General features: G+C 38.3%; 2 protein-coding genes across 8 annotated transcripts; one reads left to right on the top strand and one right to left on the bottom strand.

Moving 5' to 3' along the window:
- Positions 1-138: 138 nt before the first annotated feature.
- On the bottom strand, positions 139-16791 carry mino (glycerol-3-phosphate acyltransferase mino). 7 transcript variants are annotated; one of them, XM_076372983.1, is made up of 15 exons: positions 14560-14740; positions 13896-13963; positions 12336-12781; positions 5649-5767; positions 5363-5541; positions 3726-3881; positions 3260-3654; positions 2546-2969; positions 2295-2466; positions 2049-2233; positions 1396-1582; positions 1111-1334; positions 937-1047; positions 680-872; positions 139-608 (listed from the first exon to the last, which is right to left on the bottom strand). In XM_076372983.1, exons 3-15 carry the CDS (start codon positions 12395-12397, stop codon positions 421-423), a joined length of 2595 nt encoding a protein of 864 aa, XP_076229098.1. In that variant the 5' UTR covers positions 12398-12781; positions 13896-13963; positions 14560-14740; the 3' UTR covers positions 139-420. The 7 variants fall into 7 exon arrangements, with proteins under 7 accessions (XP_076229098.1, XP_031842923.1, XP_031842921.1 ...); XM_031987063.2 differs by lacking the exons at positions 12336-12781; positions 13896-13963; positions 14560-14740 and adding exons at positions 10953-11162; positions 16630-16768; XM_031987061.2 differs by lacking the exons at positions 12336-12781; positions 13896-13963; positions 14560-14740 and adding exons at positions 10953-11162; positions 11248-11591.
- A 16-nt stretch (positions 16792-16807) lies between these two features.
- On the top strand, positions 16808-20139 carry Noc3 (Nucleolar complex protein 3). The gene is made up of 9 exons (XM_031987069.2): positions 16808-17118; positions 17250-17512; positions 17591-18147; positions 18218-18552; positions 18630-19000; positions 19078-19242; positions 19321-19678; positions 19765-19862; positions 19935-20139. The coding sequence occupies exons 1-9, from the start codon at positions 17113-17115 to the stop codon at positions 20137-20139; spliced, it is 2358 nt and encodes a 785-aa protein (XP_031842929.1). The 5' UTR covers positions 16808-17112.
- The last annotated feature ends 445 nt before the right edge of the window (positions 20140-20584 follow it).

Genomic DNA, 20584 nt, shown 5'->3' on the forward strand with positions numbered 1-20584 from the left:
ATAAAGAATTTACTGATACCCAAACCAATAACATGTAAGATTACTTTTATTAACGTAATATCTTTAGATTTATAATAATCTAATGCTGATATATATAATAGTATCACATGAATCATATATATATATATATGTGTGTATATATATATACCAAGTTTTTGTACGTGTGCAGAATGAATAATTGAAATTTGAAATGTAACTGTACAACATAATGACTTCGTAAAAATATTTACAAAGATCTATCTACAGAACAACGGTCGATTCTTTTAATTTACATCTCTAATGCGTAGCAAAAATACAGCTTTCTTAGAATTAAATCCTTACTTAACGTTTAAGAACCACTATATACAAGACTTTATAACAATTCTCCATATAAAAAAAATAGTACATTACAGAAGTTATTAACGGTAGTCTTTTTCTTTTTCAATTTATATTTCTTGTCCATTTAAAAGCCGCTATTGTTTCATAGACTGTGGTTACAGCTGAATCTGTATCATACTCATCCTTCAGATAGAAAATTTTAATATTCTCTTGCGGATGGCACTCCAAAACGTTCCATTTCTCAAACAACTTTAAAGAATTCTTTATTGGATCAACACACAAGCTCTCCCCTGTATAGTGAAAAGATCAATCTTGCATGACATTCTCCAAAACCTATTACCTTCTAACTATAATTACTCACCATAATTCACTATACCCCTATCCAAGTTTGTCTTCAATTCGCTTAAGACTTCTTGAACCAAATCTCTCTCGGTAAGCGACCGTCCCACTATTTTGTTAAGCGTAAAGGCACTGAACGTGTAAGTATCAATCAACGGCCGTAACAACGTATGAAGGAACTCCATGCGTTTCACATACTCCGGTAGCAAATTCAGCTGCAACAGTATTTAAAAATTAAGATCCCCGTCAAAGCATCTTCCACTTTAAGACGTATCTTACTTTGTACTGAATATTCTTAGTTTTATTTTCTTTGATGTACTCCTCGTCTGAACTATCATCAAACGTCTGCGCGAACCTCCTGCTCCACAGCTCCTCCTCCAAGCAACATTGCTGTCAAATAATTCACACTGTTAACACACAGATCAATAAACGAACCGCATCAATGTACACTACCTCTTGCAAAGTAATGATGTCCATATGCGCGAGGTTCTCTACAGCGTCGATGACGGCGCGCTCCAGTTCCTGACACGGTTTACAGAAAATAAATTCGTATTTAAGGATATCACAGAGTTTCAGCGATCTCTGAATCAGGGGATCTTTGGATACTGTGATATTGTTCTGAGCAGTCGCTACTGGATCGTTGATCTGTGACTGCAATTCAGCATACAAAGCCGTTACTGGAAGTATGACGAAAATGTTAGCGGACTGAGTGGATCAAGAGTCAACGCGGATCCTTACCTACTATACTATCCATAACATAACACGTGAGCAGCGCATTGCTGTAGTAAGACAGCTCGATCACGTTTGGTAAAATTGATACTGGACGGATTGCGGTGATGAAGTCTGATTTGAACGGTTGGCCGTCGATCGCTTCTGTGATCTCTTGCCTTTGCTGTTGGATTAGACCTGGTCCCAGAATCTCCATCTAGAAACAGTCAAAATATATTCCTCTGCAGCAGTAAAATATTCTTTCACGTTGAAAACAAATCAAACTACTATAATTCACTCAATTAAACGATGATTACTCGCAGACATTTCTATATTATAAATACTACCCATCGCGGTGACATTCAGTCTGATGAACGTGCAGTGATAATAATCTAATTCAGTCGAATGATTTAACACTGAAACTACCGAGCACTTCAATCGACTTTTGAAAATTTTATAGAAACTCCAAGAGTGCATCTGTTCAGACTGATTTATAATTCAATTTGCTAAATGAGTTTCATTAATAATTTCTCAGAGAAACATTTGTGGCCTTTCTAATAATTACAAAAAGACATCAGAGTCATTTGACCACTCTGGTAGTTTTAGTGTTAATATTTCCTCCATTTTGCGTATTTTGCTGTATGAAATGGCGTTCAACGTGTTCAAATAATCAATTCACTAACAGCACGGTGGATGATATCGATGCTCTCCCCGCAGAAAGCAATGTCTTTGTCTCGAAGTTCCAATTCCTGCCTCATCGAGTCGAATGCCTCGACTAATGCGTCCAAAGTACAGCCGTCCCGGAATTTATTTAGCAACAGAAACGCGACAACATTGGTGGACATGATCGGTGTTGACATAGAGCAATCTAGAAAATATTTTACATTAGCAATGCTCAGTCAGGTCGAATTAAGATCCATGATTCGTACCATATACAACATGTCGTGCAATGCTATCTACTAATTGTCGATGCTCTTCAATGATGACGTCTGTGCCATAAAGCGACGAACTGGACATTGTGTACTTCAAGGTTTTCTCGGTTGGCGACGCTTTGTCAACGGTCAACCTATTTTGCTGGGCTTGGAAGGACTTCAACATCTCCTGTCGGTTGAATACTCAAGTTTAACAGACAAGTATATTTCATATCACAATTAAAAACTATAATTAAACAGTACCTTACCCTGAGAGAAAATGGCTGACAGAAGTCGACTTTAACGATACCATAGTTGCCCTTCAGAGTGTCCCACATGGCTTTCACGGTGGACCTGAAGGTCTCCATCTTCTTTGGCTGGCCTAGTTGTTCCCTAACGAAGTTCCCATCGACGAGACGTTCATAATTCATTGTGACAGGTACCAGCAGCGCGTCCTCAACAATACCATCCATGTATGCGTCGATGATCACGCTCAGAATGCCACCCTTCGGCATACACGGTTTGCCAGTTCTCGTTCGACCACCCTCTATAAAGAACTCTATATTGTGACCTGCCCTCAGGTTTTCCATGATGTACGTGTGAAGCGTGGCACGGTAGAGGACGTCCTTGCGCCCCAACACGGGGTCAATCCGGCGCTTGATGAAAAATGCGCCTAGACCTCTTAGGATCCACCTATTAGATCATTGAATGAATGATAATAAGAGCGAGAGCGAGATATTAGGGGCGATAACCGGAAAATCCGTGTATGTGAGAATGTGAGTGAGTGATTGGTATATTAGGAAGGAGATGCACGAGGAAAAGCGTCTTTTGTCTGTTGTCTTTTGTGAGAATTGCGAGCTGGAGTGAAGTAATAGAGAGAGTATAGAGAGAGTATTGTATTTAATTATAAGTTAAAATTAAACTTGAAATTTACTTTAAACCTTGCCCTTGATTCACTACAAATCCCACAGCTCTGAACGTACCCGAGCACTGGAATTTTCAGATTATCTCCAGCAGCGATCAGCGGACTCCTGATGTTGTTTATCAACAGAGTGAAGCTGATCATGATGTAATCTAAGTGACTGCGGTGCAGTGGAAGGAATATCAACGGCAGGCCAGTCTCGTTCGCCGTCTTCAGCATCTCTATTTGAGAAGGCAGCACTATGGCGGACTGTAAGAAGCAAGGCAGCAGTTTGTACAGCAGCCACGTGATGATTTTAAGTAAAACATTGCTCATCCCGCTCTCCATTTCGAGCAGTATCGTTTTAGCCCTGTCCTTCGCCTTGGCCAGAGCCTCTCTCTCGCTGCAGCCATCGTTGTTCACCGATTCCAACGCGGTCAGCTTAATTGCCTCTTCTAATCGTTCATCGTTCAATACCTGGAAAACGAACATTCTCTATAATCAACGGAATACGAAAAACATAGAAAAAATATGCAATCGTGCCATACCATTTGCGTTACTTTCGCGTAATCATAGGACTGTCGACTGCAGACGTGCGAGATGCAATTAAATACTTTGGAGAGCAGAGTGGGGCCCGGGTTCACCACGAGCACGTTCAGGCCGAAGGGCATGTGCTGTTTGTTGATGCTGTGCACCAGCGAATCCTGCAATCAAACGGACACGAGGTTAATAGCAAATAAGTACCACCGTCGAGTGTTCTCTGAATTTTAGTACAACCTTGAGAAACATTAACGCGTTTCACAATGACGTTTCAACGTTTTCCAACAGACTCACTTACTGGGTATCCCCTGACTACGATGACACGCAACCACCGTGAAATAAATCCACGTGGTTCCTCGTACATTTTTCGCTTATCCGTACTGCCTAATTAACTATTTCAACCGGCGCGTGGATTGTCATTATTAATGTGACAGACGGAATTCATTGAAATGGTTAACTGTGATTGCACATTGCACTTAACGGTACGCATCGTTGTCCGTACATTAACACTGAGGAAATTGACCAATTAAGCTATGGTAAACAGTAGTGCGTTTATTATGCAGCAAAACGTGCAGGATTATGCAACGAAATTATCAGTGTCGACACGTGTATATCTGTGCCCGTGCATAATTATTACGCGATCGACAATTGCGGTCGCGTCGGCCGATCAAGAGGAATTAACAGAATCCGATGTAACAATTACGTAATTAAATAGGCGTCAGAAGAGGGCGTGGTAATTAGGTAACGAGGGGTTTGTTACGCTGCACTTGAAATTCAAAGTACACCACCGAGGGAACGGCTGTCCCAACGTGTCACGGAATCTCAATTTCCATTGTTTCGGTTTCGACACACGCACACACGGATCGCACCTTTACAGCTTGAATACATTTCAAACTGTTTTACGTACAAGCTGTTTACAATATGAATAATTAATGAATATCGTCGATGATCGGTAATCGAAGCGAGGTAACTGAACTGAATTAATCGCTCGGAATGAAATAAAACGTGTCGAGTCACTCTATAGGAACGGTACACATGTGCAACCACAATATTCACAGTTTTGCGCGTACGACGGTCACAAGAGCCGTGGCTGAATATATTTTTAGTTAGCAGGAATGTGAACACACTACGTCAACGTTTTCAAATCGTCTGCGTAGTTTGAAGTTGCATTGAGGACCATTGCTCCAATGGAAACAATGATTAGATTATTGTCTCATTAGATTGGTGTTAGTACACTCTCTGCAAATCTTCATTCTTGATTGTCTATTTTCCTTTTTGCATGTCAATATTGTTTGACTATACCTGACATATACAACAGCAGCCAATTAATATTAAATAAATATTCTTCTAACGCTACAACTACTAAGTAATCAGAGCGACTTATCTCCAACGTTTCATGAAAATTAGAATACATTTCTGATCTCGAATCTTTCTATACAGATGTACAAATGCATTTCACAATCTCTTGTAAAGTACTCATGGCAATTGAAACATGTGCAAAATAAAAATTATAGGTCGATTCGAGTAGTCTAGTTCTAGCGTTTACTCATTTAGAATTTCAGCTTTAGTAAAGTCCCAGCATTTAGCCTGTGTACCATCACTCATCTTTGTTTCCAAACAATCACAATCTCCACGCGAGACTTACTCTGGAGGATGGTGTACAGTCACTACAGCAGTACCGCAAGAACGAGGGCTTCTCTTTGACCAGAGGAACCAGCGGCTCGGACTCTTTTATCTTGAACAAAGAGTTCTCCCGAATTTTCTTCGCCTGTATCCTGTCTTGTATTCTCCTCTTGTGCACCTGGTGGCTGGCTCGACGAAGATCTGAAAAGTTGACGAATAAAGTTGACTAAATCAGTGAAATTGACGATCATTAATAACGTTCTAATTATGAGTTTAATCATGACTGGAGACTACAAGGGAAACCTTACCCCCTATGGTGTACAGATTGCTGGACGGTTCCAAGTTCCTCTTCACTTCCGTTCTGCTCTCCCATTTCGCGTAGACCTCTTGAAGGCGAGTCGACAATACGTCCACCATCGTGTTCGCCCTGCGATCATATTGTAAACCATTTAACGCTAGAACCACCGGGCAACTGGAATGATTTATATAGAATTTCCTCTGAAAACTTCAGATTTAACACTAAACCTACCAGCCGGGTCAAAATGTTATTCAATCTATGAAAACGCTTTTGGAAGACGTAAAATAGATTCGTATATCCGTACCGACACAAGGGATGCTTTAACACTAAACCTACCGAGCAGTTAAATTGGCTTCTTGAAATTCCTCTATAGCAACTTCAAGGGTACATCTATCGAGACTTTAATTGATTTACAATCCAGTTTGCGTACTGCTAAATCAACTTCAATAATTTCTCAGAGAAATATCTGTTACCTTTCTAATAATTGCAAAAAGAAAACATCAGAGTCATTTGACCCCTCTGGTAGTTTCAGTGTTAAATAATCAATACACAATTCATCTCCATCTGTTAAAAGTTTTCTACATTTCAAAGAATCTTCGTCAAAGGATTAATAAAAAGAAAAATCTACCAAATCCCCCAGAAGTGGTCGAAGTCTATGGGGAACCGCAAAAAGGCAAGCTTACGAAGAGTAACGACGCAGTGGCGGGACGATGCAGTTAAATGTCGGTGACTTCTAATTAACAATATCCCGTCACGATTGCCAATGAGCAATCGCGGATATAATGCCACGGGAATTTCACGGGTGATGCTCTCGGACGCAATCGCGCATCATTCACGCTCGATCTCCCGTGCATTTAACGGGTCGACACGGTCGAGTGCGATTCTGAGCGGAGCGGATGCGGTTTTTCTTTATTTTCGAACCTGTCCCTCCGCGTCGGACGTGTTCGAGTTCCGCGATAAGCCGACGACAGAAAATCGAAACGAAACAAGCTGAATCTCATTCCCTTCTCACGCGATCATCGGCGGACCACGGATACCGAGAAATCATTAACACGACTGACACAGAGGTCATCGCCGGAGCTTCCAAATTAGCCGAGAACGATTACGAGGATAGTGATACCGACTCATTAATCTTTAACGGATTAATTAACACATTGCTAATTTTCAGAAAACTGAAGATGGCAATTTTCACTGAGGTCAACTTGTATCATTATATATAGAAAAATTTAGATATATTATTATGTAATAAAAATACTGTGAAATCTACTCATTAATCTTCAATAGAGTAATTAACATATTGCTAACTTTCAGAAAACCGAAGATGGCAATTTTCAGTGAGGTCAACTTGTATCATTATACATAGAGAAACTTAGATATATTTTAAATGGATAATCAATTCGAATTAAATTTTATATTCTTTTCAATGCTGTAATTAGCGAAGTTGCATAGCTAAGTGTCTTTACATAACGAGATTTCTTAATGTTGTAATGTGTTAATCAGACATCTTTAACGTTCCGTGCCACAGAAGTTACACTTAACTAATGAACTGCATTAATTTTGTCTAATGAAATATTAGCTTATATTCAATTCTCTATAACATTTATATAACATTTATATATCTTCACCACGTGTCTCTTAAAAATATTTTCTTACAAAACTCGCGTATATAAGGTACACATAGTGACCGTGTTAATTAGTACCGATAAATCAGTAAATCAAGATTTCAATGGAGTCTCCACAGAAAAACTGTTAAAAGCCAATTCGACTGTCGACATGCTCCAAAGTTCCATCTTTGTTCTCCAAAGAATCCGAACATAGGAAGTGTCCTTGGAACACGGAGGGTTCAAAGGTGACGCCGAAAACTCAAGTGACGCATTGCAAGAGGAGAACATCGGAGATTCAACCGCGAAACCCAAAGGTCAAGAGATTAAGGGGTTCAATTGAGCCGTGAAACTGCAGCGGTGAACGCGATAACAATGTATCGGTCATTCCAAAAATAGCGACTGGCAGATTTATCGCGTCGATAATGAGTCTCGAAGATAATTACCAGCCGGAGCTTGGGTAAGGTTCGTTTCCCGAAGATTTCCGCGCCGCTTCGTTCGCTAATTCGCGTGCGTACCTTTGTTTGCCCATCGGTCACGCTGTGCGTAAAGGTAGCAATTTTCAGCTTTCTCTTGGGACAATTGCAGACTCGAGGGAAGACGGTTAACATTAGATTCGCGGACTTTATTCTATTGTTCCTAGAGAACTACGTGTTCGTTTACACGAATCGCAGAAATTGTAGCTTCAAAATCAGAGTATTGTAATGCGTATACGCATAACTGCGCGAATCAAGATCGACTTGAACTGTTACTGAATAATGTTTAAAAAATTCAATATCCGTCAAATTGACGGGTTCAGTAAACCTAGTGTCAACCCCTCGCCTTGTGATTTGTTAGAATGAAACTGGAATTTTCCCTTAGTTTCAAGAAATCATTGATAAAGTAGTCAGATCGATCACAGTTCAGAAGCTAAGAGAATTCCAATTATTCTATGTGAATTGAATATTTGTTCATCATGAATATTTTAAAATATTCTAAATCACGAGTCTGACACGTGGATTTTAAAGAGAACTGAATTATCATGGACGTTTGCTTGGTTTTGAACTCAGATTAACCCTTTGCGGACGAATGTCGACATTTCGAGATGATTCAGTTACTCGAACGGCAAGAGATCATCGCGTAATTTCCTTTTTTATATTAATTAAACATGTGATATATAATTCAGCTTTGTCTGCCGAAAGTTTTGTATATTTCAAAGAATTCGACCGAGCTCTAAATAAAGTCTCGCGTGACGAACAATGGAGTCGTAAAGTTACGTGACGAGCGCGTAAAACCGCGTCGAAACATTAATTCGCGAACGGAGTTGAACGACGTCGAACGCTAAGTTTAGGATTCGGTGATTTGCGTCGACGTCGACGCGAGTACTCGCGATAACGTATCCTAATCGTCTATTTATAAGCGTCTAACTGCCTAAACGGGTGAACGAAGGGTTAACACTAGAACTACCGTTCCGATTTATTTAGCAATTATTGATACCTTCGAAGCATCGAATATTCGAAATGATTTTGAAAACGAATAGTTTCATTCGAGTACTATAATGAACGTGAGGAAACTGAAAATAATCTGTTACAATTCTATAGGAATTGCATATTAACCCTTTGCACTCCAGAAGTCTTTCACCGGAAATATTCAATACTTTCTAATGAGATACAGATTGAATTAAGAAATCTCACATGCATAGAGGTAGAGAACTATTTTCTTTCAATGTCTCGTACATTGATGCATTATACAAAGTTTACTATTAAATATCAAAGTTCACAGTTTTGCTGTGTCAAGTCATTCGGTGACTTAGCGGCGCCTCTGGAGAGTGCGAAGGGCTAATCGTATTAAGTGCTCGGTAGTTCTAGTGTTAAAAATGCTGCGCCACTGTTGCGCGTTCGCCGTTCGCTCGTCGTTCTCCGCGCGACGAGCGGTTCCAAGTGCGATCTCGGGCAGACCGGCGAAGTTGCCGAGCCAATACCTGCCGAGGAAAGGGACACCAGCCGGCCATACGATCTGGAGCCGGGCTAAGTGCACGCGAACGTATCGAGTATCGGTTACATAAACGAGGATTAAATGTACTCTACGCCGGAGAGGATAGAAGCGTGGGTACCGCGCGAATAATCGCCGCGTTTTAGAATAAAACTAAACCGACGAACGAGACAATGTCGCCTGATACCGGTTCCTTTAACTGCGCAGGCTCGACGCTTTCCTGTTGGGAAATATTCGGCTGGCCCGGGGCACCTTTCATTTTGTCGATGTAATTAGTGCACATTGTGTCTTGTTGCGTGATTCTGATCTATATCTTCCGAGCATACCGATCTTCCGAAAGCTATGTCTTTCTATTTCTGCCGAACGGAACGTTACGATTGGAGAGACTTGTACAGCCTAATGAAACATTCGTGACGGTACACGTTATTCTCGTGATTAGTAATTAAGTGAAGATCGAGATTGATTTAGTTTGATTTGATTTGTAAAAAGGGTTAGTATAAGAGAATACTGTACGGCACGGACGTTGTACCGACCGGAAAGCAACGGTTTTATCTGTCGCGATACGTAAACAACAATTGTTTCGTTGAAGTAAACAAAAGAGACGGGAATGAATAATAAACTGGCCAAAAGTCCAAATTGATAAGGGTACCACGCGCTTGCCAGTCGAAGCTGATCGATCCCGACAGGTTGCCGGTAGTCATCCCCAACGGAGGAGATAACGATGATAAATCGGTTAACCGATCTGTTCGACAATTGACACGTTGTTCGTTACGGTGGTCCAGATTACTTGTAGGTTACAAGAAGACTAATGTGAAACACTTAGTTACATGTAGTTAAATAACAATAACAAGAGCTGCAGATCATTGCTAATTCACTCGAAGAGTATTTTGTAACTTAGTGTTACACGAAACATTCCCGTGGTCAACGTGTTAATTATTCATTCGTTCAAACGTGTCAGTTATCATTTCGCTTCGGCTTTTCACTTGTGTACGGTGTCTAAGCGAATAGCTCGTTAGATACCTAACTGAATAGCTAATTAGACAGCCAACTGAATAGCTATCTACGCACCTAACTGAATAGCTACCTAGACATGTACCTATATATCTAACTACCTAGACATGTACCTATATATCTAACTATCTAGACATGTACCTATATATCTAACTACCTAGACATGTACCTATATATCTAACTATCTAGACATGTACCTATATATCTAACTACATTACTATCTACCAGGTGCATTTTCTCTGACAAGTATACTCGTCGCAGATCGACTTGATTCCCTACATTCCACAGTTCACCTTTAACCCTTTGCAGTCCAAAGTGTTCTTGGCTTCTCACTTTGAAGTTCACGTCGACGTTCATTCAATTGCAGCTTATATGACGCTCTACTTATTTATTCAAGAATACTTGCAAGTCATTGAAATGTTACCTTTAAATGGTACGATTGTGATACCACAAATAAATATAGAAAAAATTAAAGCAAGTAGAGCTTGCAATAAAATAGAACGTCGACTGACATAGGACTGCTAAGGATTAACGTTCGCCACGTGTGCCATTTATGGTGCGCAATTTTTATAAGGAAACATTCCACTGATTCTCCGGACTTTGTCAAACTGTGCTCATGCGAAAAGATGTCGCCTGCGAACAGACGCGAGTACTGTGATTTATGCTAATGCGGAGCCCGCGGAGTTCACTGGCAATTAGTCGGTGAAAAAAAGTCGACCGGTGACGCGTACAGCAATTATCACGGTGATTTTTTCCGGTGAAATTATCTTCGAGACGATTCCTGTCACGATTTCCAGTCGGAAAATTCTGGACGATTATGTTCCTCTTGCGAACGCGGCTACTTATCGGGGAAATGTTCTCTTCCTGGTAATATACGGCGCTTCCGGTGTCCTGTACCCCGCCGAACACTTCCGTGGATGCGACAATATTTCCGCTGCAGACTGACAGAGTAATCGTTACAACAATGCAAATGTATTCGCGAATCGAAGCAGGCAACGCGCGCAGCAATTGCATGAGATTACCTACCCGACCGAGTTCGGTTTAATATTCATGAGCGTTTAATGCTAAGCAAGACATTGTGCTTCGCTCGTAAACGGCAGATTGTGTTAGCTTCATTCATCCAGTGCTCGATCAATCAAGAAAAATCACATCGAATGCTCGTTAACTTACAAGACACTTTATCCGATTAACGTTTCTCGGGAAAAAAGGATGTTTCTTTTTTGTGTTGGTGACTGCCTTTGGCAGTACATGCGTGTTGGTGTATGGAAGTTCGGTGAATAAATGGGAATAGAGGTGTGACTCAGAGTTTGTAGTGTTTCTTAGCTGGAAGGCGAAATTAAATAAATATAGAAATATGTGAATATAGAAATATAGAAATATAGAAATATGTTAACATATAAACATATAAATATGTGAACATATAAACATATGAATATGTTGACATATAAACGTATAAATATGTTAACATATAAATATATAAATATTGAAGTATTGAAGTATTGAAGTATTGAGTATTGAAATATATAAATATATAAATATATAAATATTGAAATATTGAAAGATTGACATATATAAATATTGAAATACAGAAATAGTGAAGTATTGAGTATTGAAATATATAAATATTAAAATATTAAAATATTGAAAGACTGAAAGATTGAAAGATTGAAAGATTGAAAGATTAAAATATATTTATATATAAATATATAAACATATAAATATATAAATACATAAATATATAAATATATAAATATTGAAATACTGAAATACAAAACGACTTGAAAAAATCCACACAAGTTCTCGCCGTCCGGCACGTCCCGCGGATCGCAGCCAATAGAATTACGGGGCACGTATTAAGAGCATCCCCGCGGCGGGCCAAAGGGTTAACCGTCCCATATAAATTATAAATAAGACCCGCCGCGCGAGTTGTGCAACTTTGTTGGCGACGATCATCGACATGAACCGCAACGCTCGAGCGAGGTGTAGTCTAATGACCCGCAGCCATCAACGACCATCAATCCCGCAGTATCATCAAACACTTCCAAAACACAACCCCCAAGAAAATCAAACGCAAATCAATCATCAACGCATCGAATCCTCAGGCTATACGTTACCTGAAGTTGAAAAAGTAGTAGAGGATCCCGAAGAATAGGAAAATCTCGACGAGGCCGTCCATTGTCAGCGCTCGGCGAGCACGCAGGAGGCAAGCGAGCACGATGAAGAAGAAATAATAATAGTAGTAGAAGAAGAGGAAGAGCGGGCTGCAAGGTGGGCACCGAGCCGAGCGACACGCGAGCTTAGTCCGTAAAAGCAGCGTCTCCGACTCAACTGCTCGCGCTCATGATTCCAATCGGCGTTTATCTCGGCTCGTGCCCGATCGCGGACGGTGACAAGCGGGTAAACTTTGATCCAACCGCCACGCTCCTCGCGAGAGAAACCACCTGGACGTGATCCATAGATCCCGGCACCGTGGAGCCGCTTTATCTCGGTGCGGGGACTGTTCCTCTTCTCGTTGTTGTTGTTGTTGGCGAACGCGTGCCTCGCGCACCGACTTTCGAACCTTCGGAACAACACGGTAACGAAACGCTGGATCCGCTCGGTCGCGGGACTATCGCCGACTTTCTACGTTACGTTAACGCGACTACCGAGCAATCAAATCGATCGGGTTGCACTTTCTTAACGCAGAACTGCCAGATAGGTTGAATCATTTATTCCTGATTGCGTTTTATGATTATTGAAGATACGGATACTTCTGTGAAAATGATTAACGGAAGTGATATAGTAATGGTAATATTGAAGTGCAGGTCAGTTCTCAAGGAACGCTTATTTCTATCGAGACAGTAAAGGTTTAAGTCGGTTCTAGCGTTAAGTGTAACGGTTCATTCGAACTTCCGTTGAATATAGATTCAGGAATATAGATTCAACTCTATGGAAAAACGCTTAAGATTTCCGTGGCGCTCAACGTGTTCACCGGCGACAATATCCGTCGTGGACAGTTCACTGACTCGGTTCACAGTGTGTAACGTCTCTTTGCGCCATCGATGGCACGATCCTCGCGCGAAGAATTCGATTAACGACTCGATTCCTGATCTGGGACACGACGCCTCGTGTGTTCCTTTCCAAGATTCGTCGGTGTAACGTTACTTGTAACAGTTGATTAACCCTTTGACTGCGGACAGCGTCTTTAAGCGCCAATGCAATTAATTTTTCATGTAACAGTTTAAGAGTGCTGACACGCTCGCTAGCAGCGTTCATTTCGGTGACGGTCTCCTTAATTATTTTCTCCTCAATTATTTTCTTCAATCCAATAAATCTAAACAAAATAGAAAAATGAAACTGAAACGAGTCACTAAGTTCCTGCATGTAATGTAGTTTATCATTTCTAATAATATCCATAATTTCATTTTCATTGCGTAAAATATAGGATTACTATATTAATGGATTAATATCTATAATTTCATTTTCATTATGTAAAATATATGATTAGCCGTTACAAGTATGTAACGCTGATAGTGAACGTGTTAACACGCTTTCCTCTGGCATCATACTCTTCCTGCTCAGAATTGTTTCTATAAAAATGTAATGCCCATAAATTCTGCTTTCATTAATGATAGATACAAAATTGTTTCCTTTTTAACGCATCGCAGTCAAAGGGTTAATTAAAGGGACTCTACCTCGCATTAAGTCTTGGTTAGGTTCCTCTACCGTCCTACCGGAAGTAGTATTATATCGTCCTGTACTCCTAAAAAATATATCGGTTTCGCTTTAGTTCAGAATTATTAAATCGACAATTTATAGCATTATATAATTATCAGATTATATAATAAAAATACTGTAGCGTAATATTATATAATAACCGTTTGACTAATGGATCATGGATCGTGTATACAACCGCGTGACACGATTTTTCTGTGGACCTGCAACGAATCGTGAAAAATAGATACAGTCGACAACATTGATTTGTATTCAAATTACAAATTCCTATTCGAACGTTTAAAAACCGCCGCTTTTGTGTCTGCCCTGGGTGACAAATCGAACCATTCGTTTCCAATCGGCCGATCAATGGAATCGTTGCGTCGAAATTCGTTACGGTGACCGCATGGACACATATGCTTTTAAATGCGTGGAATTTGACCTTGTTATTCGATAACGCGCGACCACTTGCTGCAAGGATGCCAGACAGTGAAAATAAAACGATTTACAACACGAATTCGCCCGATAAGCTTCCCTCCATTAATCGAACGACTCGTTCCCTCTAACTCCGTCGTTCGGATATTCGAAAACCGTCGAAATCACGCGCCATATTTTCTTCCTTTTCTAGAGAATAATCTATGTTACCTTCGACGAAATATTTCGTATCTTCCCCCGACGTTAATTGCAAATTATCATAAATAATGCAACAATAAGGCTTTCGCATCACTCAACGGTCAACGAATAATCGAACTCGCGATCGAAACACGTGGAACGCGATATATCGTTCGCGCGATTTACATCCGAGATTAGTGAACTGTCGTTGAATATCGTCGCATTCGAAATTCAAATGTAGTCGGAACATTCATAACCGTAGAAAGTGTTTTATAAAATTAATTCGAAAAATACCTTATACCGAGCAACGATCCAGCCTCGTCGAATTTACCCGCGAAAATTCAAATCGCACCATGGGGTAGGGTCACACTTTTTGGAGGGAAGATCGACGACGAACGTTCACTTCCGGTTTCGTTACGAAGTTAGACGGTCTTACACGTAACACGCGAAAAAAGAATACGAGAACGGAACGAGTTTCAGTTTCATCGGGCAACCGACGCGATCACCGCAAAGGTCGAACCATAACTGCACCCGAGGAACCAAGGAGAACACGTGGTACGCCGGGGCAAAACAACGTCCATGGGTGTGTGTTGACTGATCAACTTGGAACTTTCCTTTCTTCCTTTTTCTTTATTTTATCGAGCGCGCGATCCCGTTCATTAACGATGCTGGGGATTACGATAAGATTCGGATCCGAATGTGGCCCGTTAGACGCGTGCCGTTAGTGTTTGGCCGCTAAAACGTGGAACGCGGTCAATGGTAGGTTCACCATTCCATATAAACAGATGGTGGCGTTACTCTCGATCGTCCAATAAGGTTCCACGAAAATATTAATTAAACCGAGGAAAAACATTCTTTCGCTTGCGTATGCATTTTCTATCGCTCGCTGCGTCACACGACGTGTACCTTGGATTTCGTGCGCCTGCGTATGTGTGTGTGTGTGTGTATTGCGTTGCAGCTACAGATTTAACGAGCACTGGATCAATCATGTCACATATTTATTTTTAATACTCCGTTTACGTTTCCTTGAAATAGATATCGGTGAAAATGTCACTGAATTATTTTTTTCTTTTTTTTTTAAATGATACGTTTCGAAGGAGCTGCGTGACGGTTCCTTATTGTTTTTCGACTTTCGAACAGCATTCTTGAGCTGCAGAATCGGTGTGACCTGATGTCTAGTTAGTCGCATGCAACTTGTAAATTAATCCTATTGAAAGCCATTAACGTTTCATGCTGTTCTTTATTGTGCGTCAATTTGCAAGACCGCATTAAGATTCTCCGGTTGTACGTATGGGAAGATTCATTGGTAGTCGGGGAACTCGCGAAAGAACGATTTCGTGTGGGACTCCACTTTCTTCTTCGCTGCTTTCACAAACAATACGAGCGCGACGGGCAGTGTTGTTTCTTTTTCGTTTTCAGTTTGAATTCTCTGTGTTTCACCGGGTATGACAGACCGTGATGAAATATATTAAATCCATGATCTAATTAGAATTTATGGAACAATGACCTTTAACCGGTATATAATTACATCACGTTTCATTACGCTCGCGAGTATTATTAATTATAAATTATTATTAGGTAATACGCGTTGAAAAAGTTATCTGTGTAAGATACAAATATATATATGTATACAGGGCTATCTATGTATACCATATACGGTACTGACCGTGACAGACCGGTCACTTGTATGATAACTTTTATATCATAAAAAGATTTATAATTAATTCGCTTTTAAGGAAAACTTGGCAATTTAATAGTAGTATTTTTAGACGTTATGTTATTATATTTGATGTTAACTTACGAAGGGATTAACGTGATATAAAAAATATAACGCAATATATTTTAAGCAATGCGACATAAATTCCTATGTACGTAAAAAATTGTAGGATTTCGTTTTAAAAAATGTATGCAATCATTGAGTTATGAAATCATTATGATTATGCTAGTACTTTACAGTTTGAGCGATGTTAAAGTATATTAGTAAGAAAGTAGTCCTATGAAATTTGATTTAGTTTATATTTCTTATCAGATTGACGAGCGTGCAAAACATAACCTTCTTTCAGGCAATACGTTCTATAGAATTATGTGTGTATCATAACTTACCCTCTAATGGTTTTTCAAGATGATCTTTATGTTAACGTATGTCATCGACCATTTAAAATATATTTAACTGTTTATAGATATGTTGAAATACACTTCACACGCTACGCGCGATTTTACATGTGTTTTACCGTTCTACACGTTAACGCACTATTGCGAATTTAAAAAAAAATTGTAGATCTGCAATTCAGAATTCACTTAAAATTTATTTACCTCAGTCGAATATTGAGGTTTAGATACATAAACATATACAAACTTAGTCTTGTAGAATTAATAACATTTTTCGATATTTATTATTGAAAAATGTTCAACATGTGGTGTTTGTATACGTCGTGTAACATGGCGCGTTAATGCCAAAACACGTGCTGACAGAACGAATAGCCGTTTGTCGCGTGAGAATAAATAATAATTACTATTCAGAAATAACAGTGCTTTATTATTGTGGAAGGAAACAATTTGTGTAACGGTTGTTGAAACTACAAAAAAATGGCGGTAAGTAATATCAGTCTTAATCATTTAAAGAATAGTAATTAAACTTAACCTATTCTTTACCTTTGAGTATATATTTAAGGGAATTTCTTATGTTTTATTATTAATTTCTGTACTGATTTTCGATGACACAGAAGAAACTTAAAATTAGTGCAATTAAAAGAAGCAATCAGAAAAGGACCAAACTTATGAAACAAGGGAAACTTAGAACAAGGCGGCATAGAGCTAAGAAACAAGTTCAGAAAGTAGTGCAATCGCATCCAGAATCAGTTGAAGAAGAAGAAAGTGATCATGGGGAAGATCTATTGAATATGGTCGAAGAAGATGATTTACAGTTTCTGGAGAAAGCTATTTCTAATAAATCCTATAATTTATTGAAACATATACATTTAGATGAGTATGTCAAAATATATTTCTTGTACTTCAATACTATGATACGTTGATTTATATTTATCTCTGTTTATGCATGATATAGAACAGACAGTAGTAAAGATAAAAAAAGAAAAAGTAAGGGAACAGTAGAGGAACTATATGAAAATAATGTTTCAAAAATAATTGAAGAAAAAGGCAACAAGAAGGTTCGTCTGTTACTTCCTACAAAAACTCAAAATGGGATGATAGAGAAAAGAGTAATGGAAGTTAATGATGAAGACAATGAAAGTGGGTTTGGTGAAGAAGAAAATGAAAATGAAAATGAAAAGGAAAATGGTCATGGACATGAAAGTGAAAATGAAGATGAAGATGAAGATGAAAATGAAAATAAACAGCCAGTGTCTATGATTGAACTTTTAGCATGCCGTAAAGAAGCACTAACATCAAAACGTTTGAAGATTGGTTTACTTGCTAGCAGTCTTTTAGAAACACCAGAAAACAAGTCTGATAATTTTAAACTATTGTTAGAGTTTATGGAAGAAAGTGATCCAGAAGTATATATTTCTGTTAGGAAATTAGCTACAGTCTCTTTGTTAGAAGTTTTTAAGGACATATTGCCATCTTATCACATACTGCAAATTCAACAAGAAGGCATAAAATGTATGTAACTATAAGAACAATATTATTATTGGTGTGTAGTATAAACTGAATATTTCTTTTTCTTCTTTAGTGAAGAAAGATACATTAGCACTACAAAAGTATGAAGCTACTTTATTAAGATATTATAAACATTATTTACAAAAGTTGGAAAAGATGTCTGGAGTACTGAGAAAAAAGAAGGGAGATACACGGATAATAAAAGAACAGGAATTGGAATTAGGAAAACTTGGAATAACATGTATGTGTGATCTCTTAACAACTCATCCTTACTTTAATTATTCTGTTAATGTAGCAAACTTTTTAATACCATTCCTTGATAATAAACATGAATATGTAAGACAAGAAGTGGCCAAATGCATTTCCCAAATATTCAAAGAAGATAAACGAGCTGAATTATCCCTTACAGTAAGAAATTTACACTGGTATTATATCTTGCATGAATTACTATCTCAAAGAATTACTTATATCATTCCAATTTTTAGATAGTACGTAGACTGAATCAGTATGTAAAAGCAAAAGCTCATTCTGTTCATTCTGAAGTTATGTCTGTACTTTTATGTCTTCGTATAAAAGATATAAATTTGGATAAAGAGAAAGAAGAGGAAAGCAAACAAAAGAAACTCATGTCTCACAAGCAAAGAATTTTGGCTTTAAGTAAACGAGAAAGAAAGAAGAATAAAAAACTCGAGCAAGTAGAAAAAGAATTACTTGAAACCAAAGCAGAAGAGAACAAACAATCTAAACAGAAGCTTCTCACTGAAATCACCAGCATAGTGTTCACTATGTACTTTAGAATTTTGAAACAAGCTCCAAATAGCAAAATTTTATCTGTCTGTTTGGAAGGCCTTGCAAAGTATAGTAATTTTTATTAATATTTAATCACACACGATATTGTATCATACGATATTTAACTCTATATAATAATTATAGGTTTGCACATTGCATAAATTTAGACTTTTATCAGGATTTGGTAACTGCCATAGATAAGTTGATGGATGAAGGAAATTTGAGACTAAGAGATCAATTGCATTGCATTCAATGTGTATTCACGATATTATCAGGTCAAGGGTTATCATTAAACATTGATCCTTACAGGTGTGTGTGTGTGTGTGTGTTGAAAAAAGCGATTTATGTTTTAATCAAGAAAAGTCAATGTACAATTTTATTCTGCAGGTTTTATGTGCATCTATATAAAAATTTAATAAGTATCCACTGTGGCAAGACTCACCCAGAGTCCGAGATTCTCATTAAAATTTTAGTACAAGTTCTAATTCACAGAAGAAAAAGAATTACGCCAAATCGTTTGATAGCATTTCTCAAAAGAATGGCTGTTATGACTTTACAATCTCAGCATAATACAGCACTCAGTATTCTCGGTGTAGTGAAACAAAGTATGCAACTTGGAAAAACAGCAAACGTTTTACTGGATACAGATTGCAGTACCGGAGATGGCTTCTATCAGCCAGAATTAGAAGAACCTGAATGTTGTAATGCGCATTGTACCGCATTATGGGAACTTGCAGCTTTGCAAGTATGTCTCTATATAAATTATTAAATATTATTAATTATCATCATAAATTCTACCGAATACTTATGTTTTTATTGTTTTAACGCTAGCGGCATTATCATAGTGCTGTACAAAAAATAGCAAAAAACATAGCTTGGAGTGTACCACCAACCGGAGAAGGTAGTTTGCCCGTTGAAATTGCAAAATTGTAAGTGAGATATTTGGTTTATATTAAGTGGCATATTTCAACACGCAATGCAAGTTGTTTAATTTATTATAGAACACCGGAAGAACTGTACAGCGAATATGATCCTACTGGTGTCGTATTCAAACCAGCTGTACCAGCTCCCAAAAAGACAACTACCAAGAAGATAATAACGCATCACTTCGTTAATAACAAATTCAGGGATTATGTTAATAGTATAAATAACATCGAATTATTTGCAGATGGATACGTAGATTTTTATAATGAGTATAGCAGTTAACATTACATGTAACGCAAATTACAAGAAAGAAATGAGTAGTGTATTCATTTAAACTTCACATACTTTGTTGTAAATAATTATTACAGTCCTCGATGCCTTGTACACAATCTACTCCAAAGTAAATAAATTAAAGAGCATAATTTTATCACAACTAGAAAATTTGTCAATGAAACGAGTGTGCAACAATAATTACGTTTCGCATATTCATAAATCATTGCCATGTATTTACAATGTACATATTTTTTCTTATCACAATCAGTAGAATACGAGATTGAATTAAGATAATTGAACACATGTTGAATGATACTTCCTTACTCGCCTTCTAAAACTTCAGCAACTTAATAAGATAAGTTTGTAATAAATAACTTGTACTCAACTAAAAGCTTTAATTCTTATTCGAAGATTATCAGTCTACATATATTCATTTTAAATTTCATTCGAAAAA

Source organism: Nomia melanderi, chromosome 13, assembly GCF_051020985.1.
Source record: "Nomia melanderi isolate GNS246 chromosome 13, iyNomMela1, whole genome shotgun sequence".
Classification (NCBI taxonomy): Eukaryota; Metazoa; Arthropoda; class Insecta; order Hymenoptera; family Halictidae; genus Nomia; species Nomia melanderi.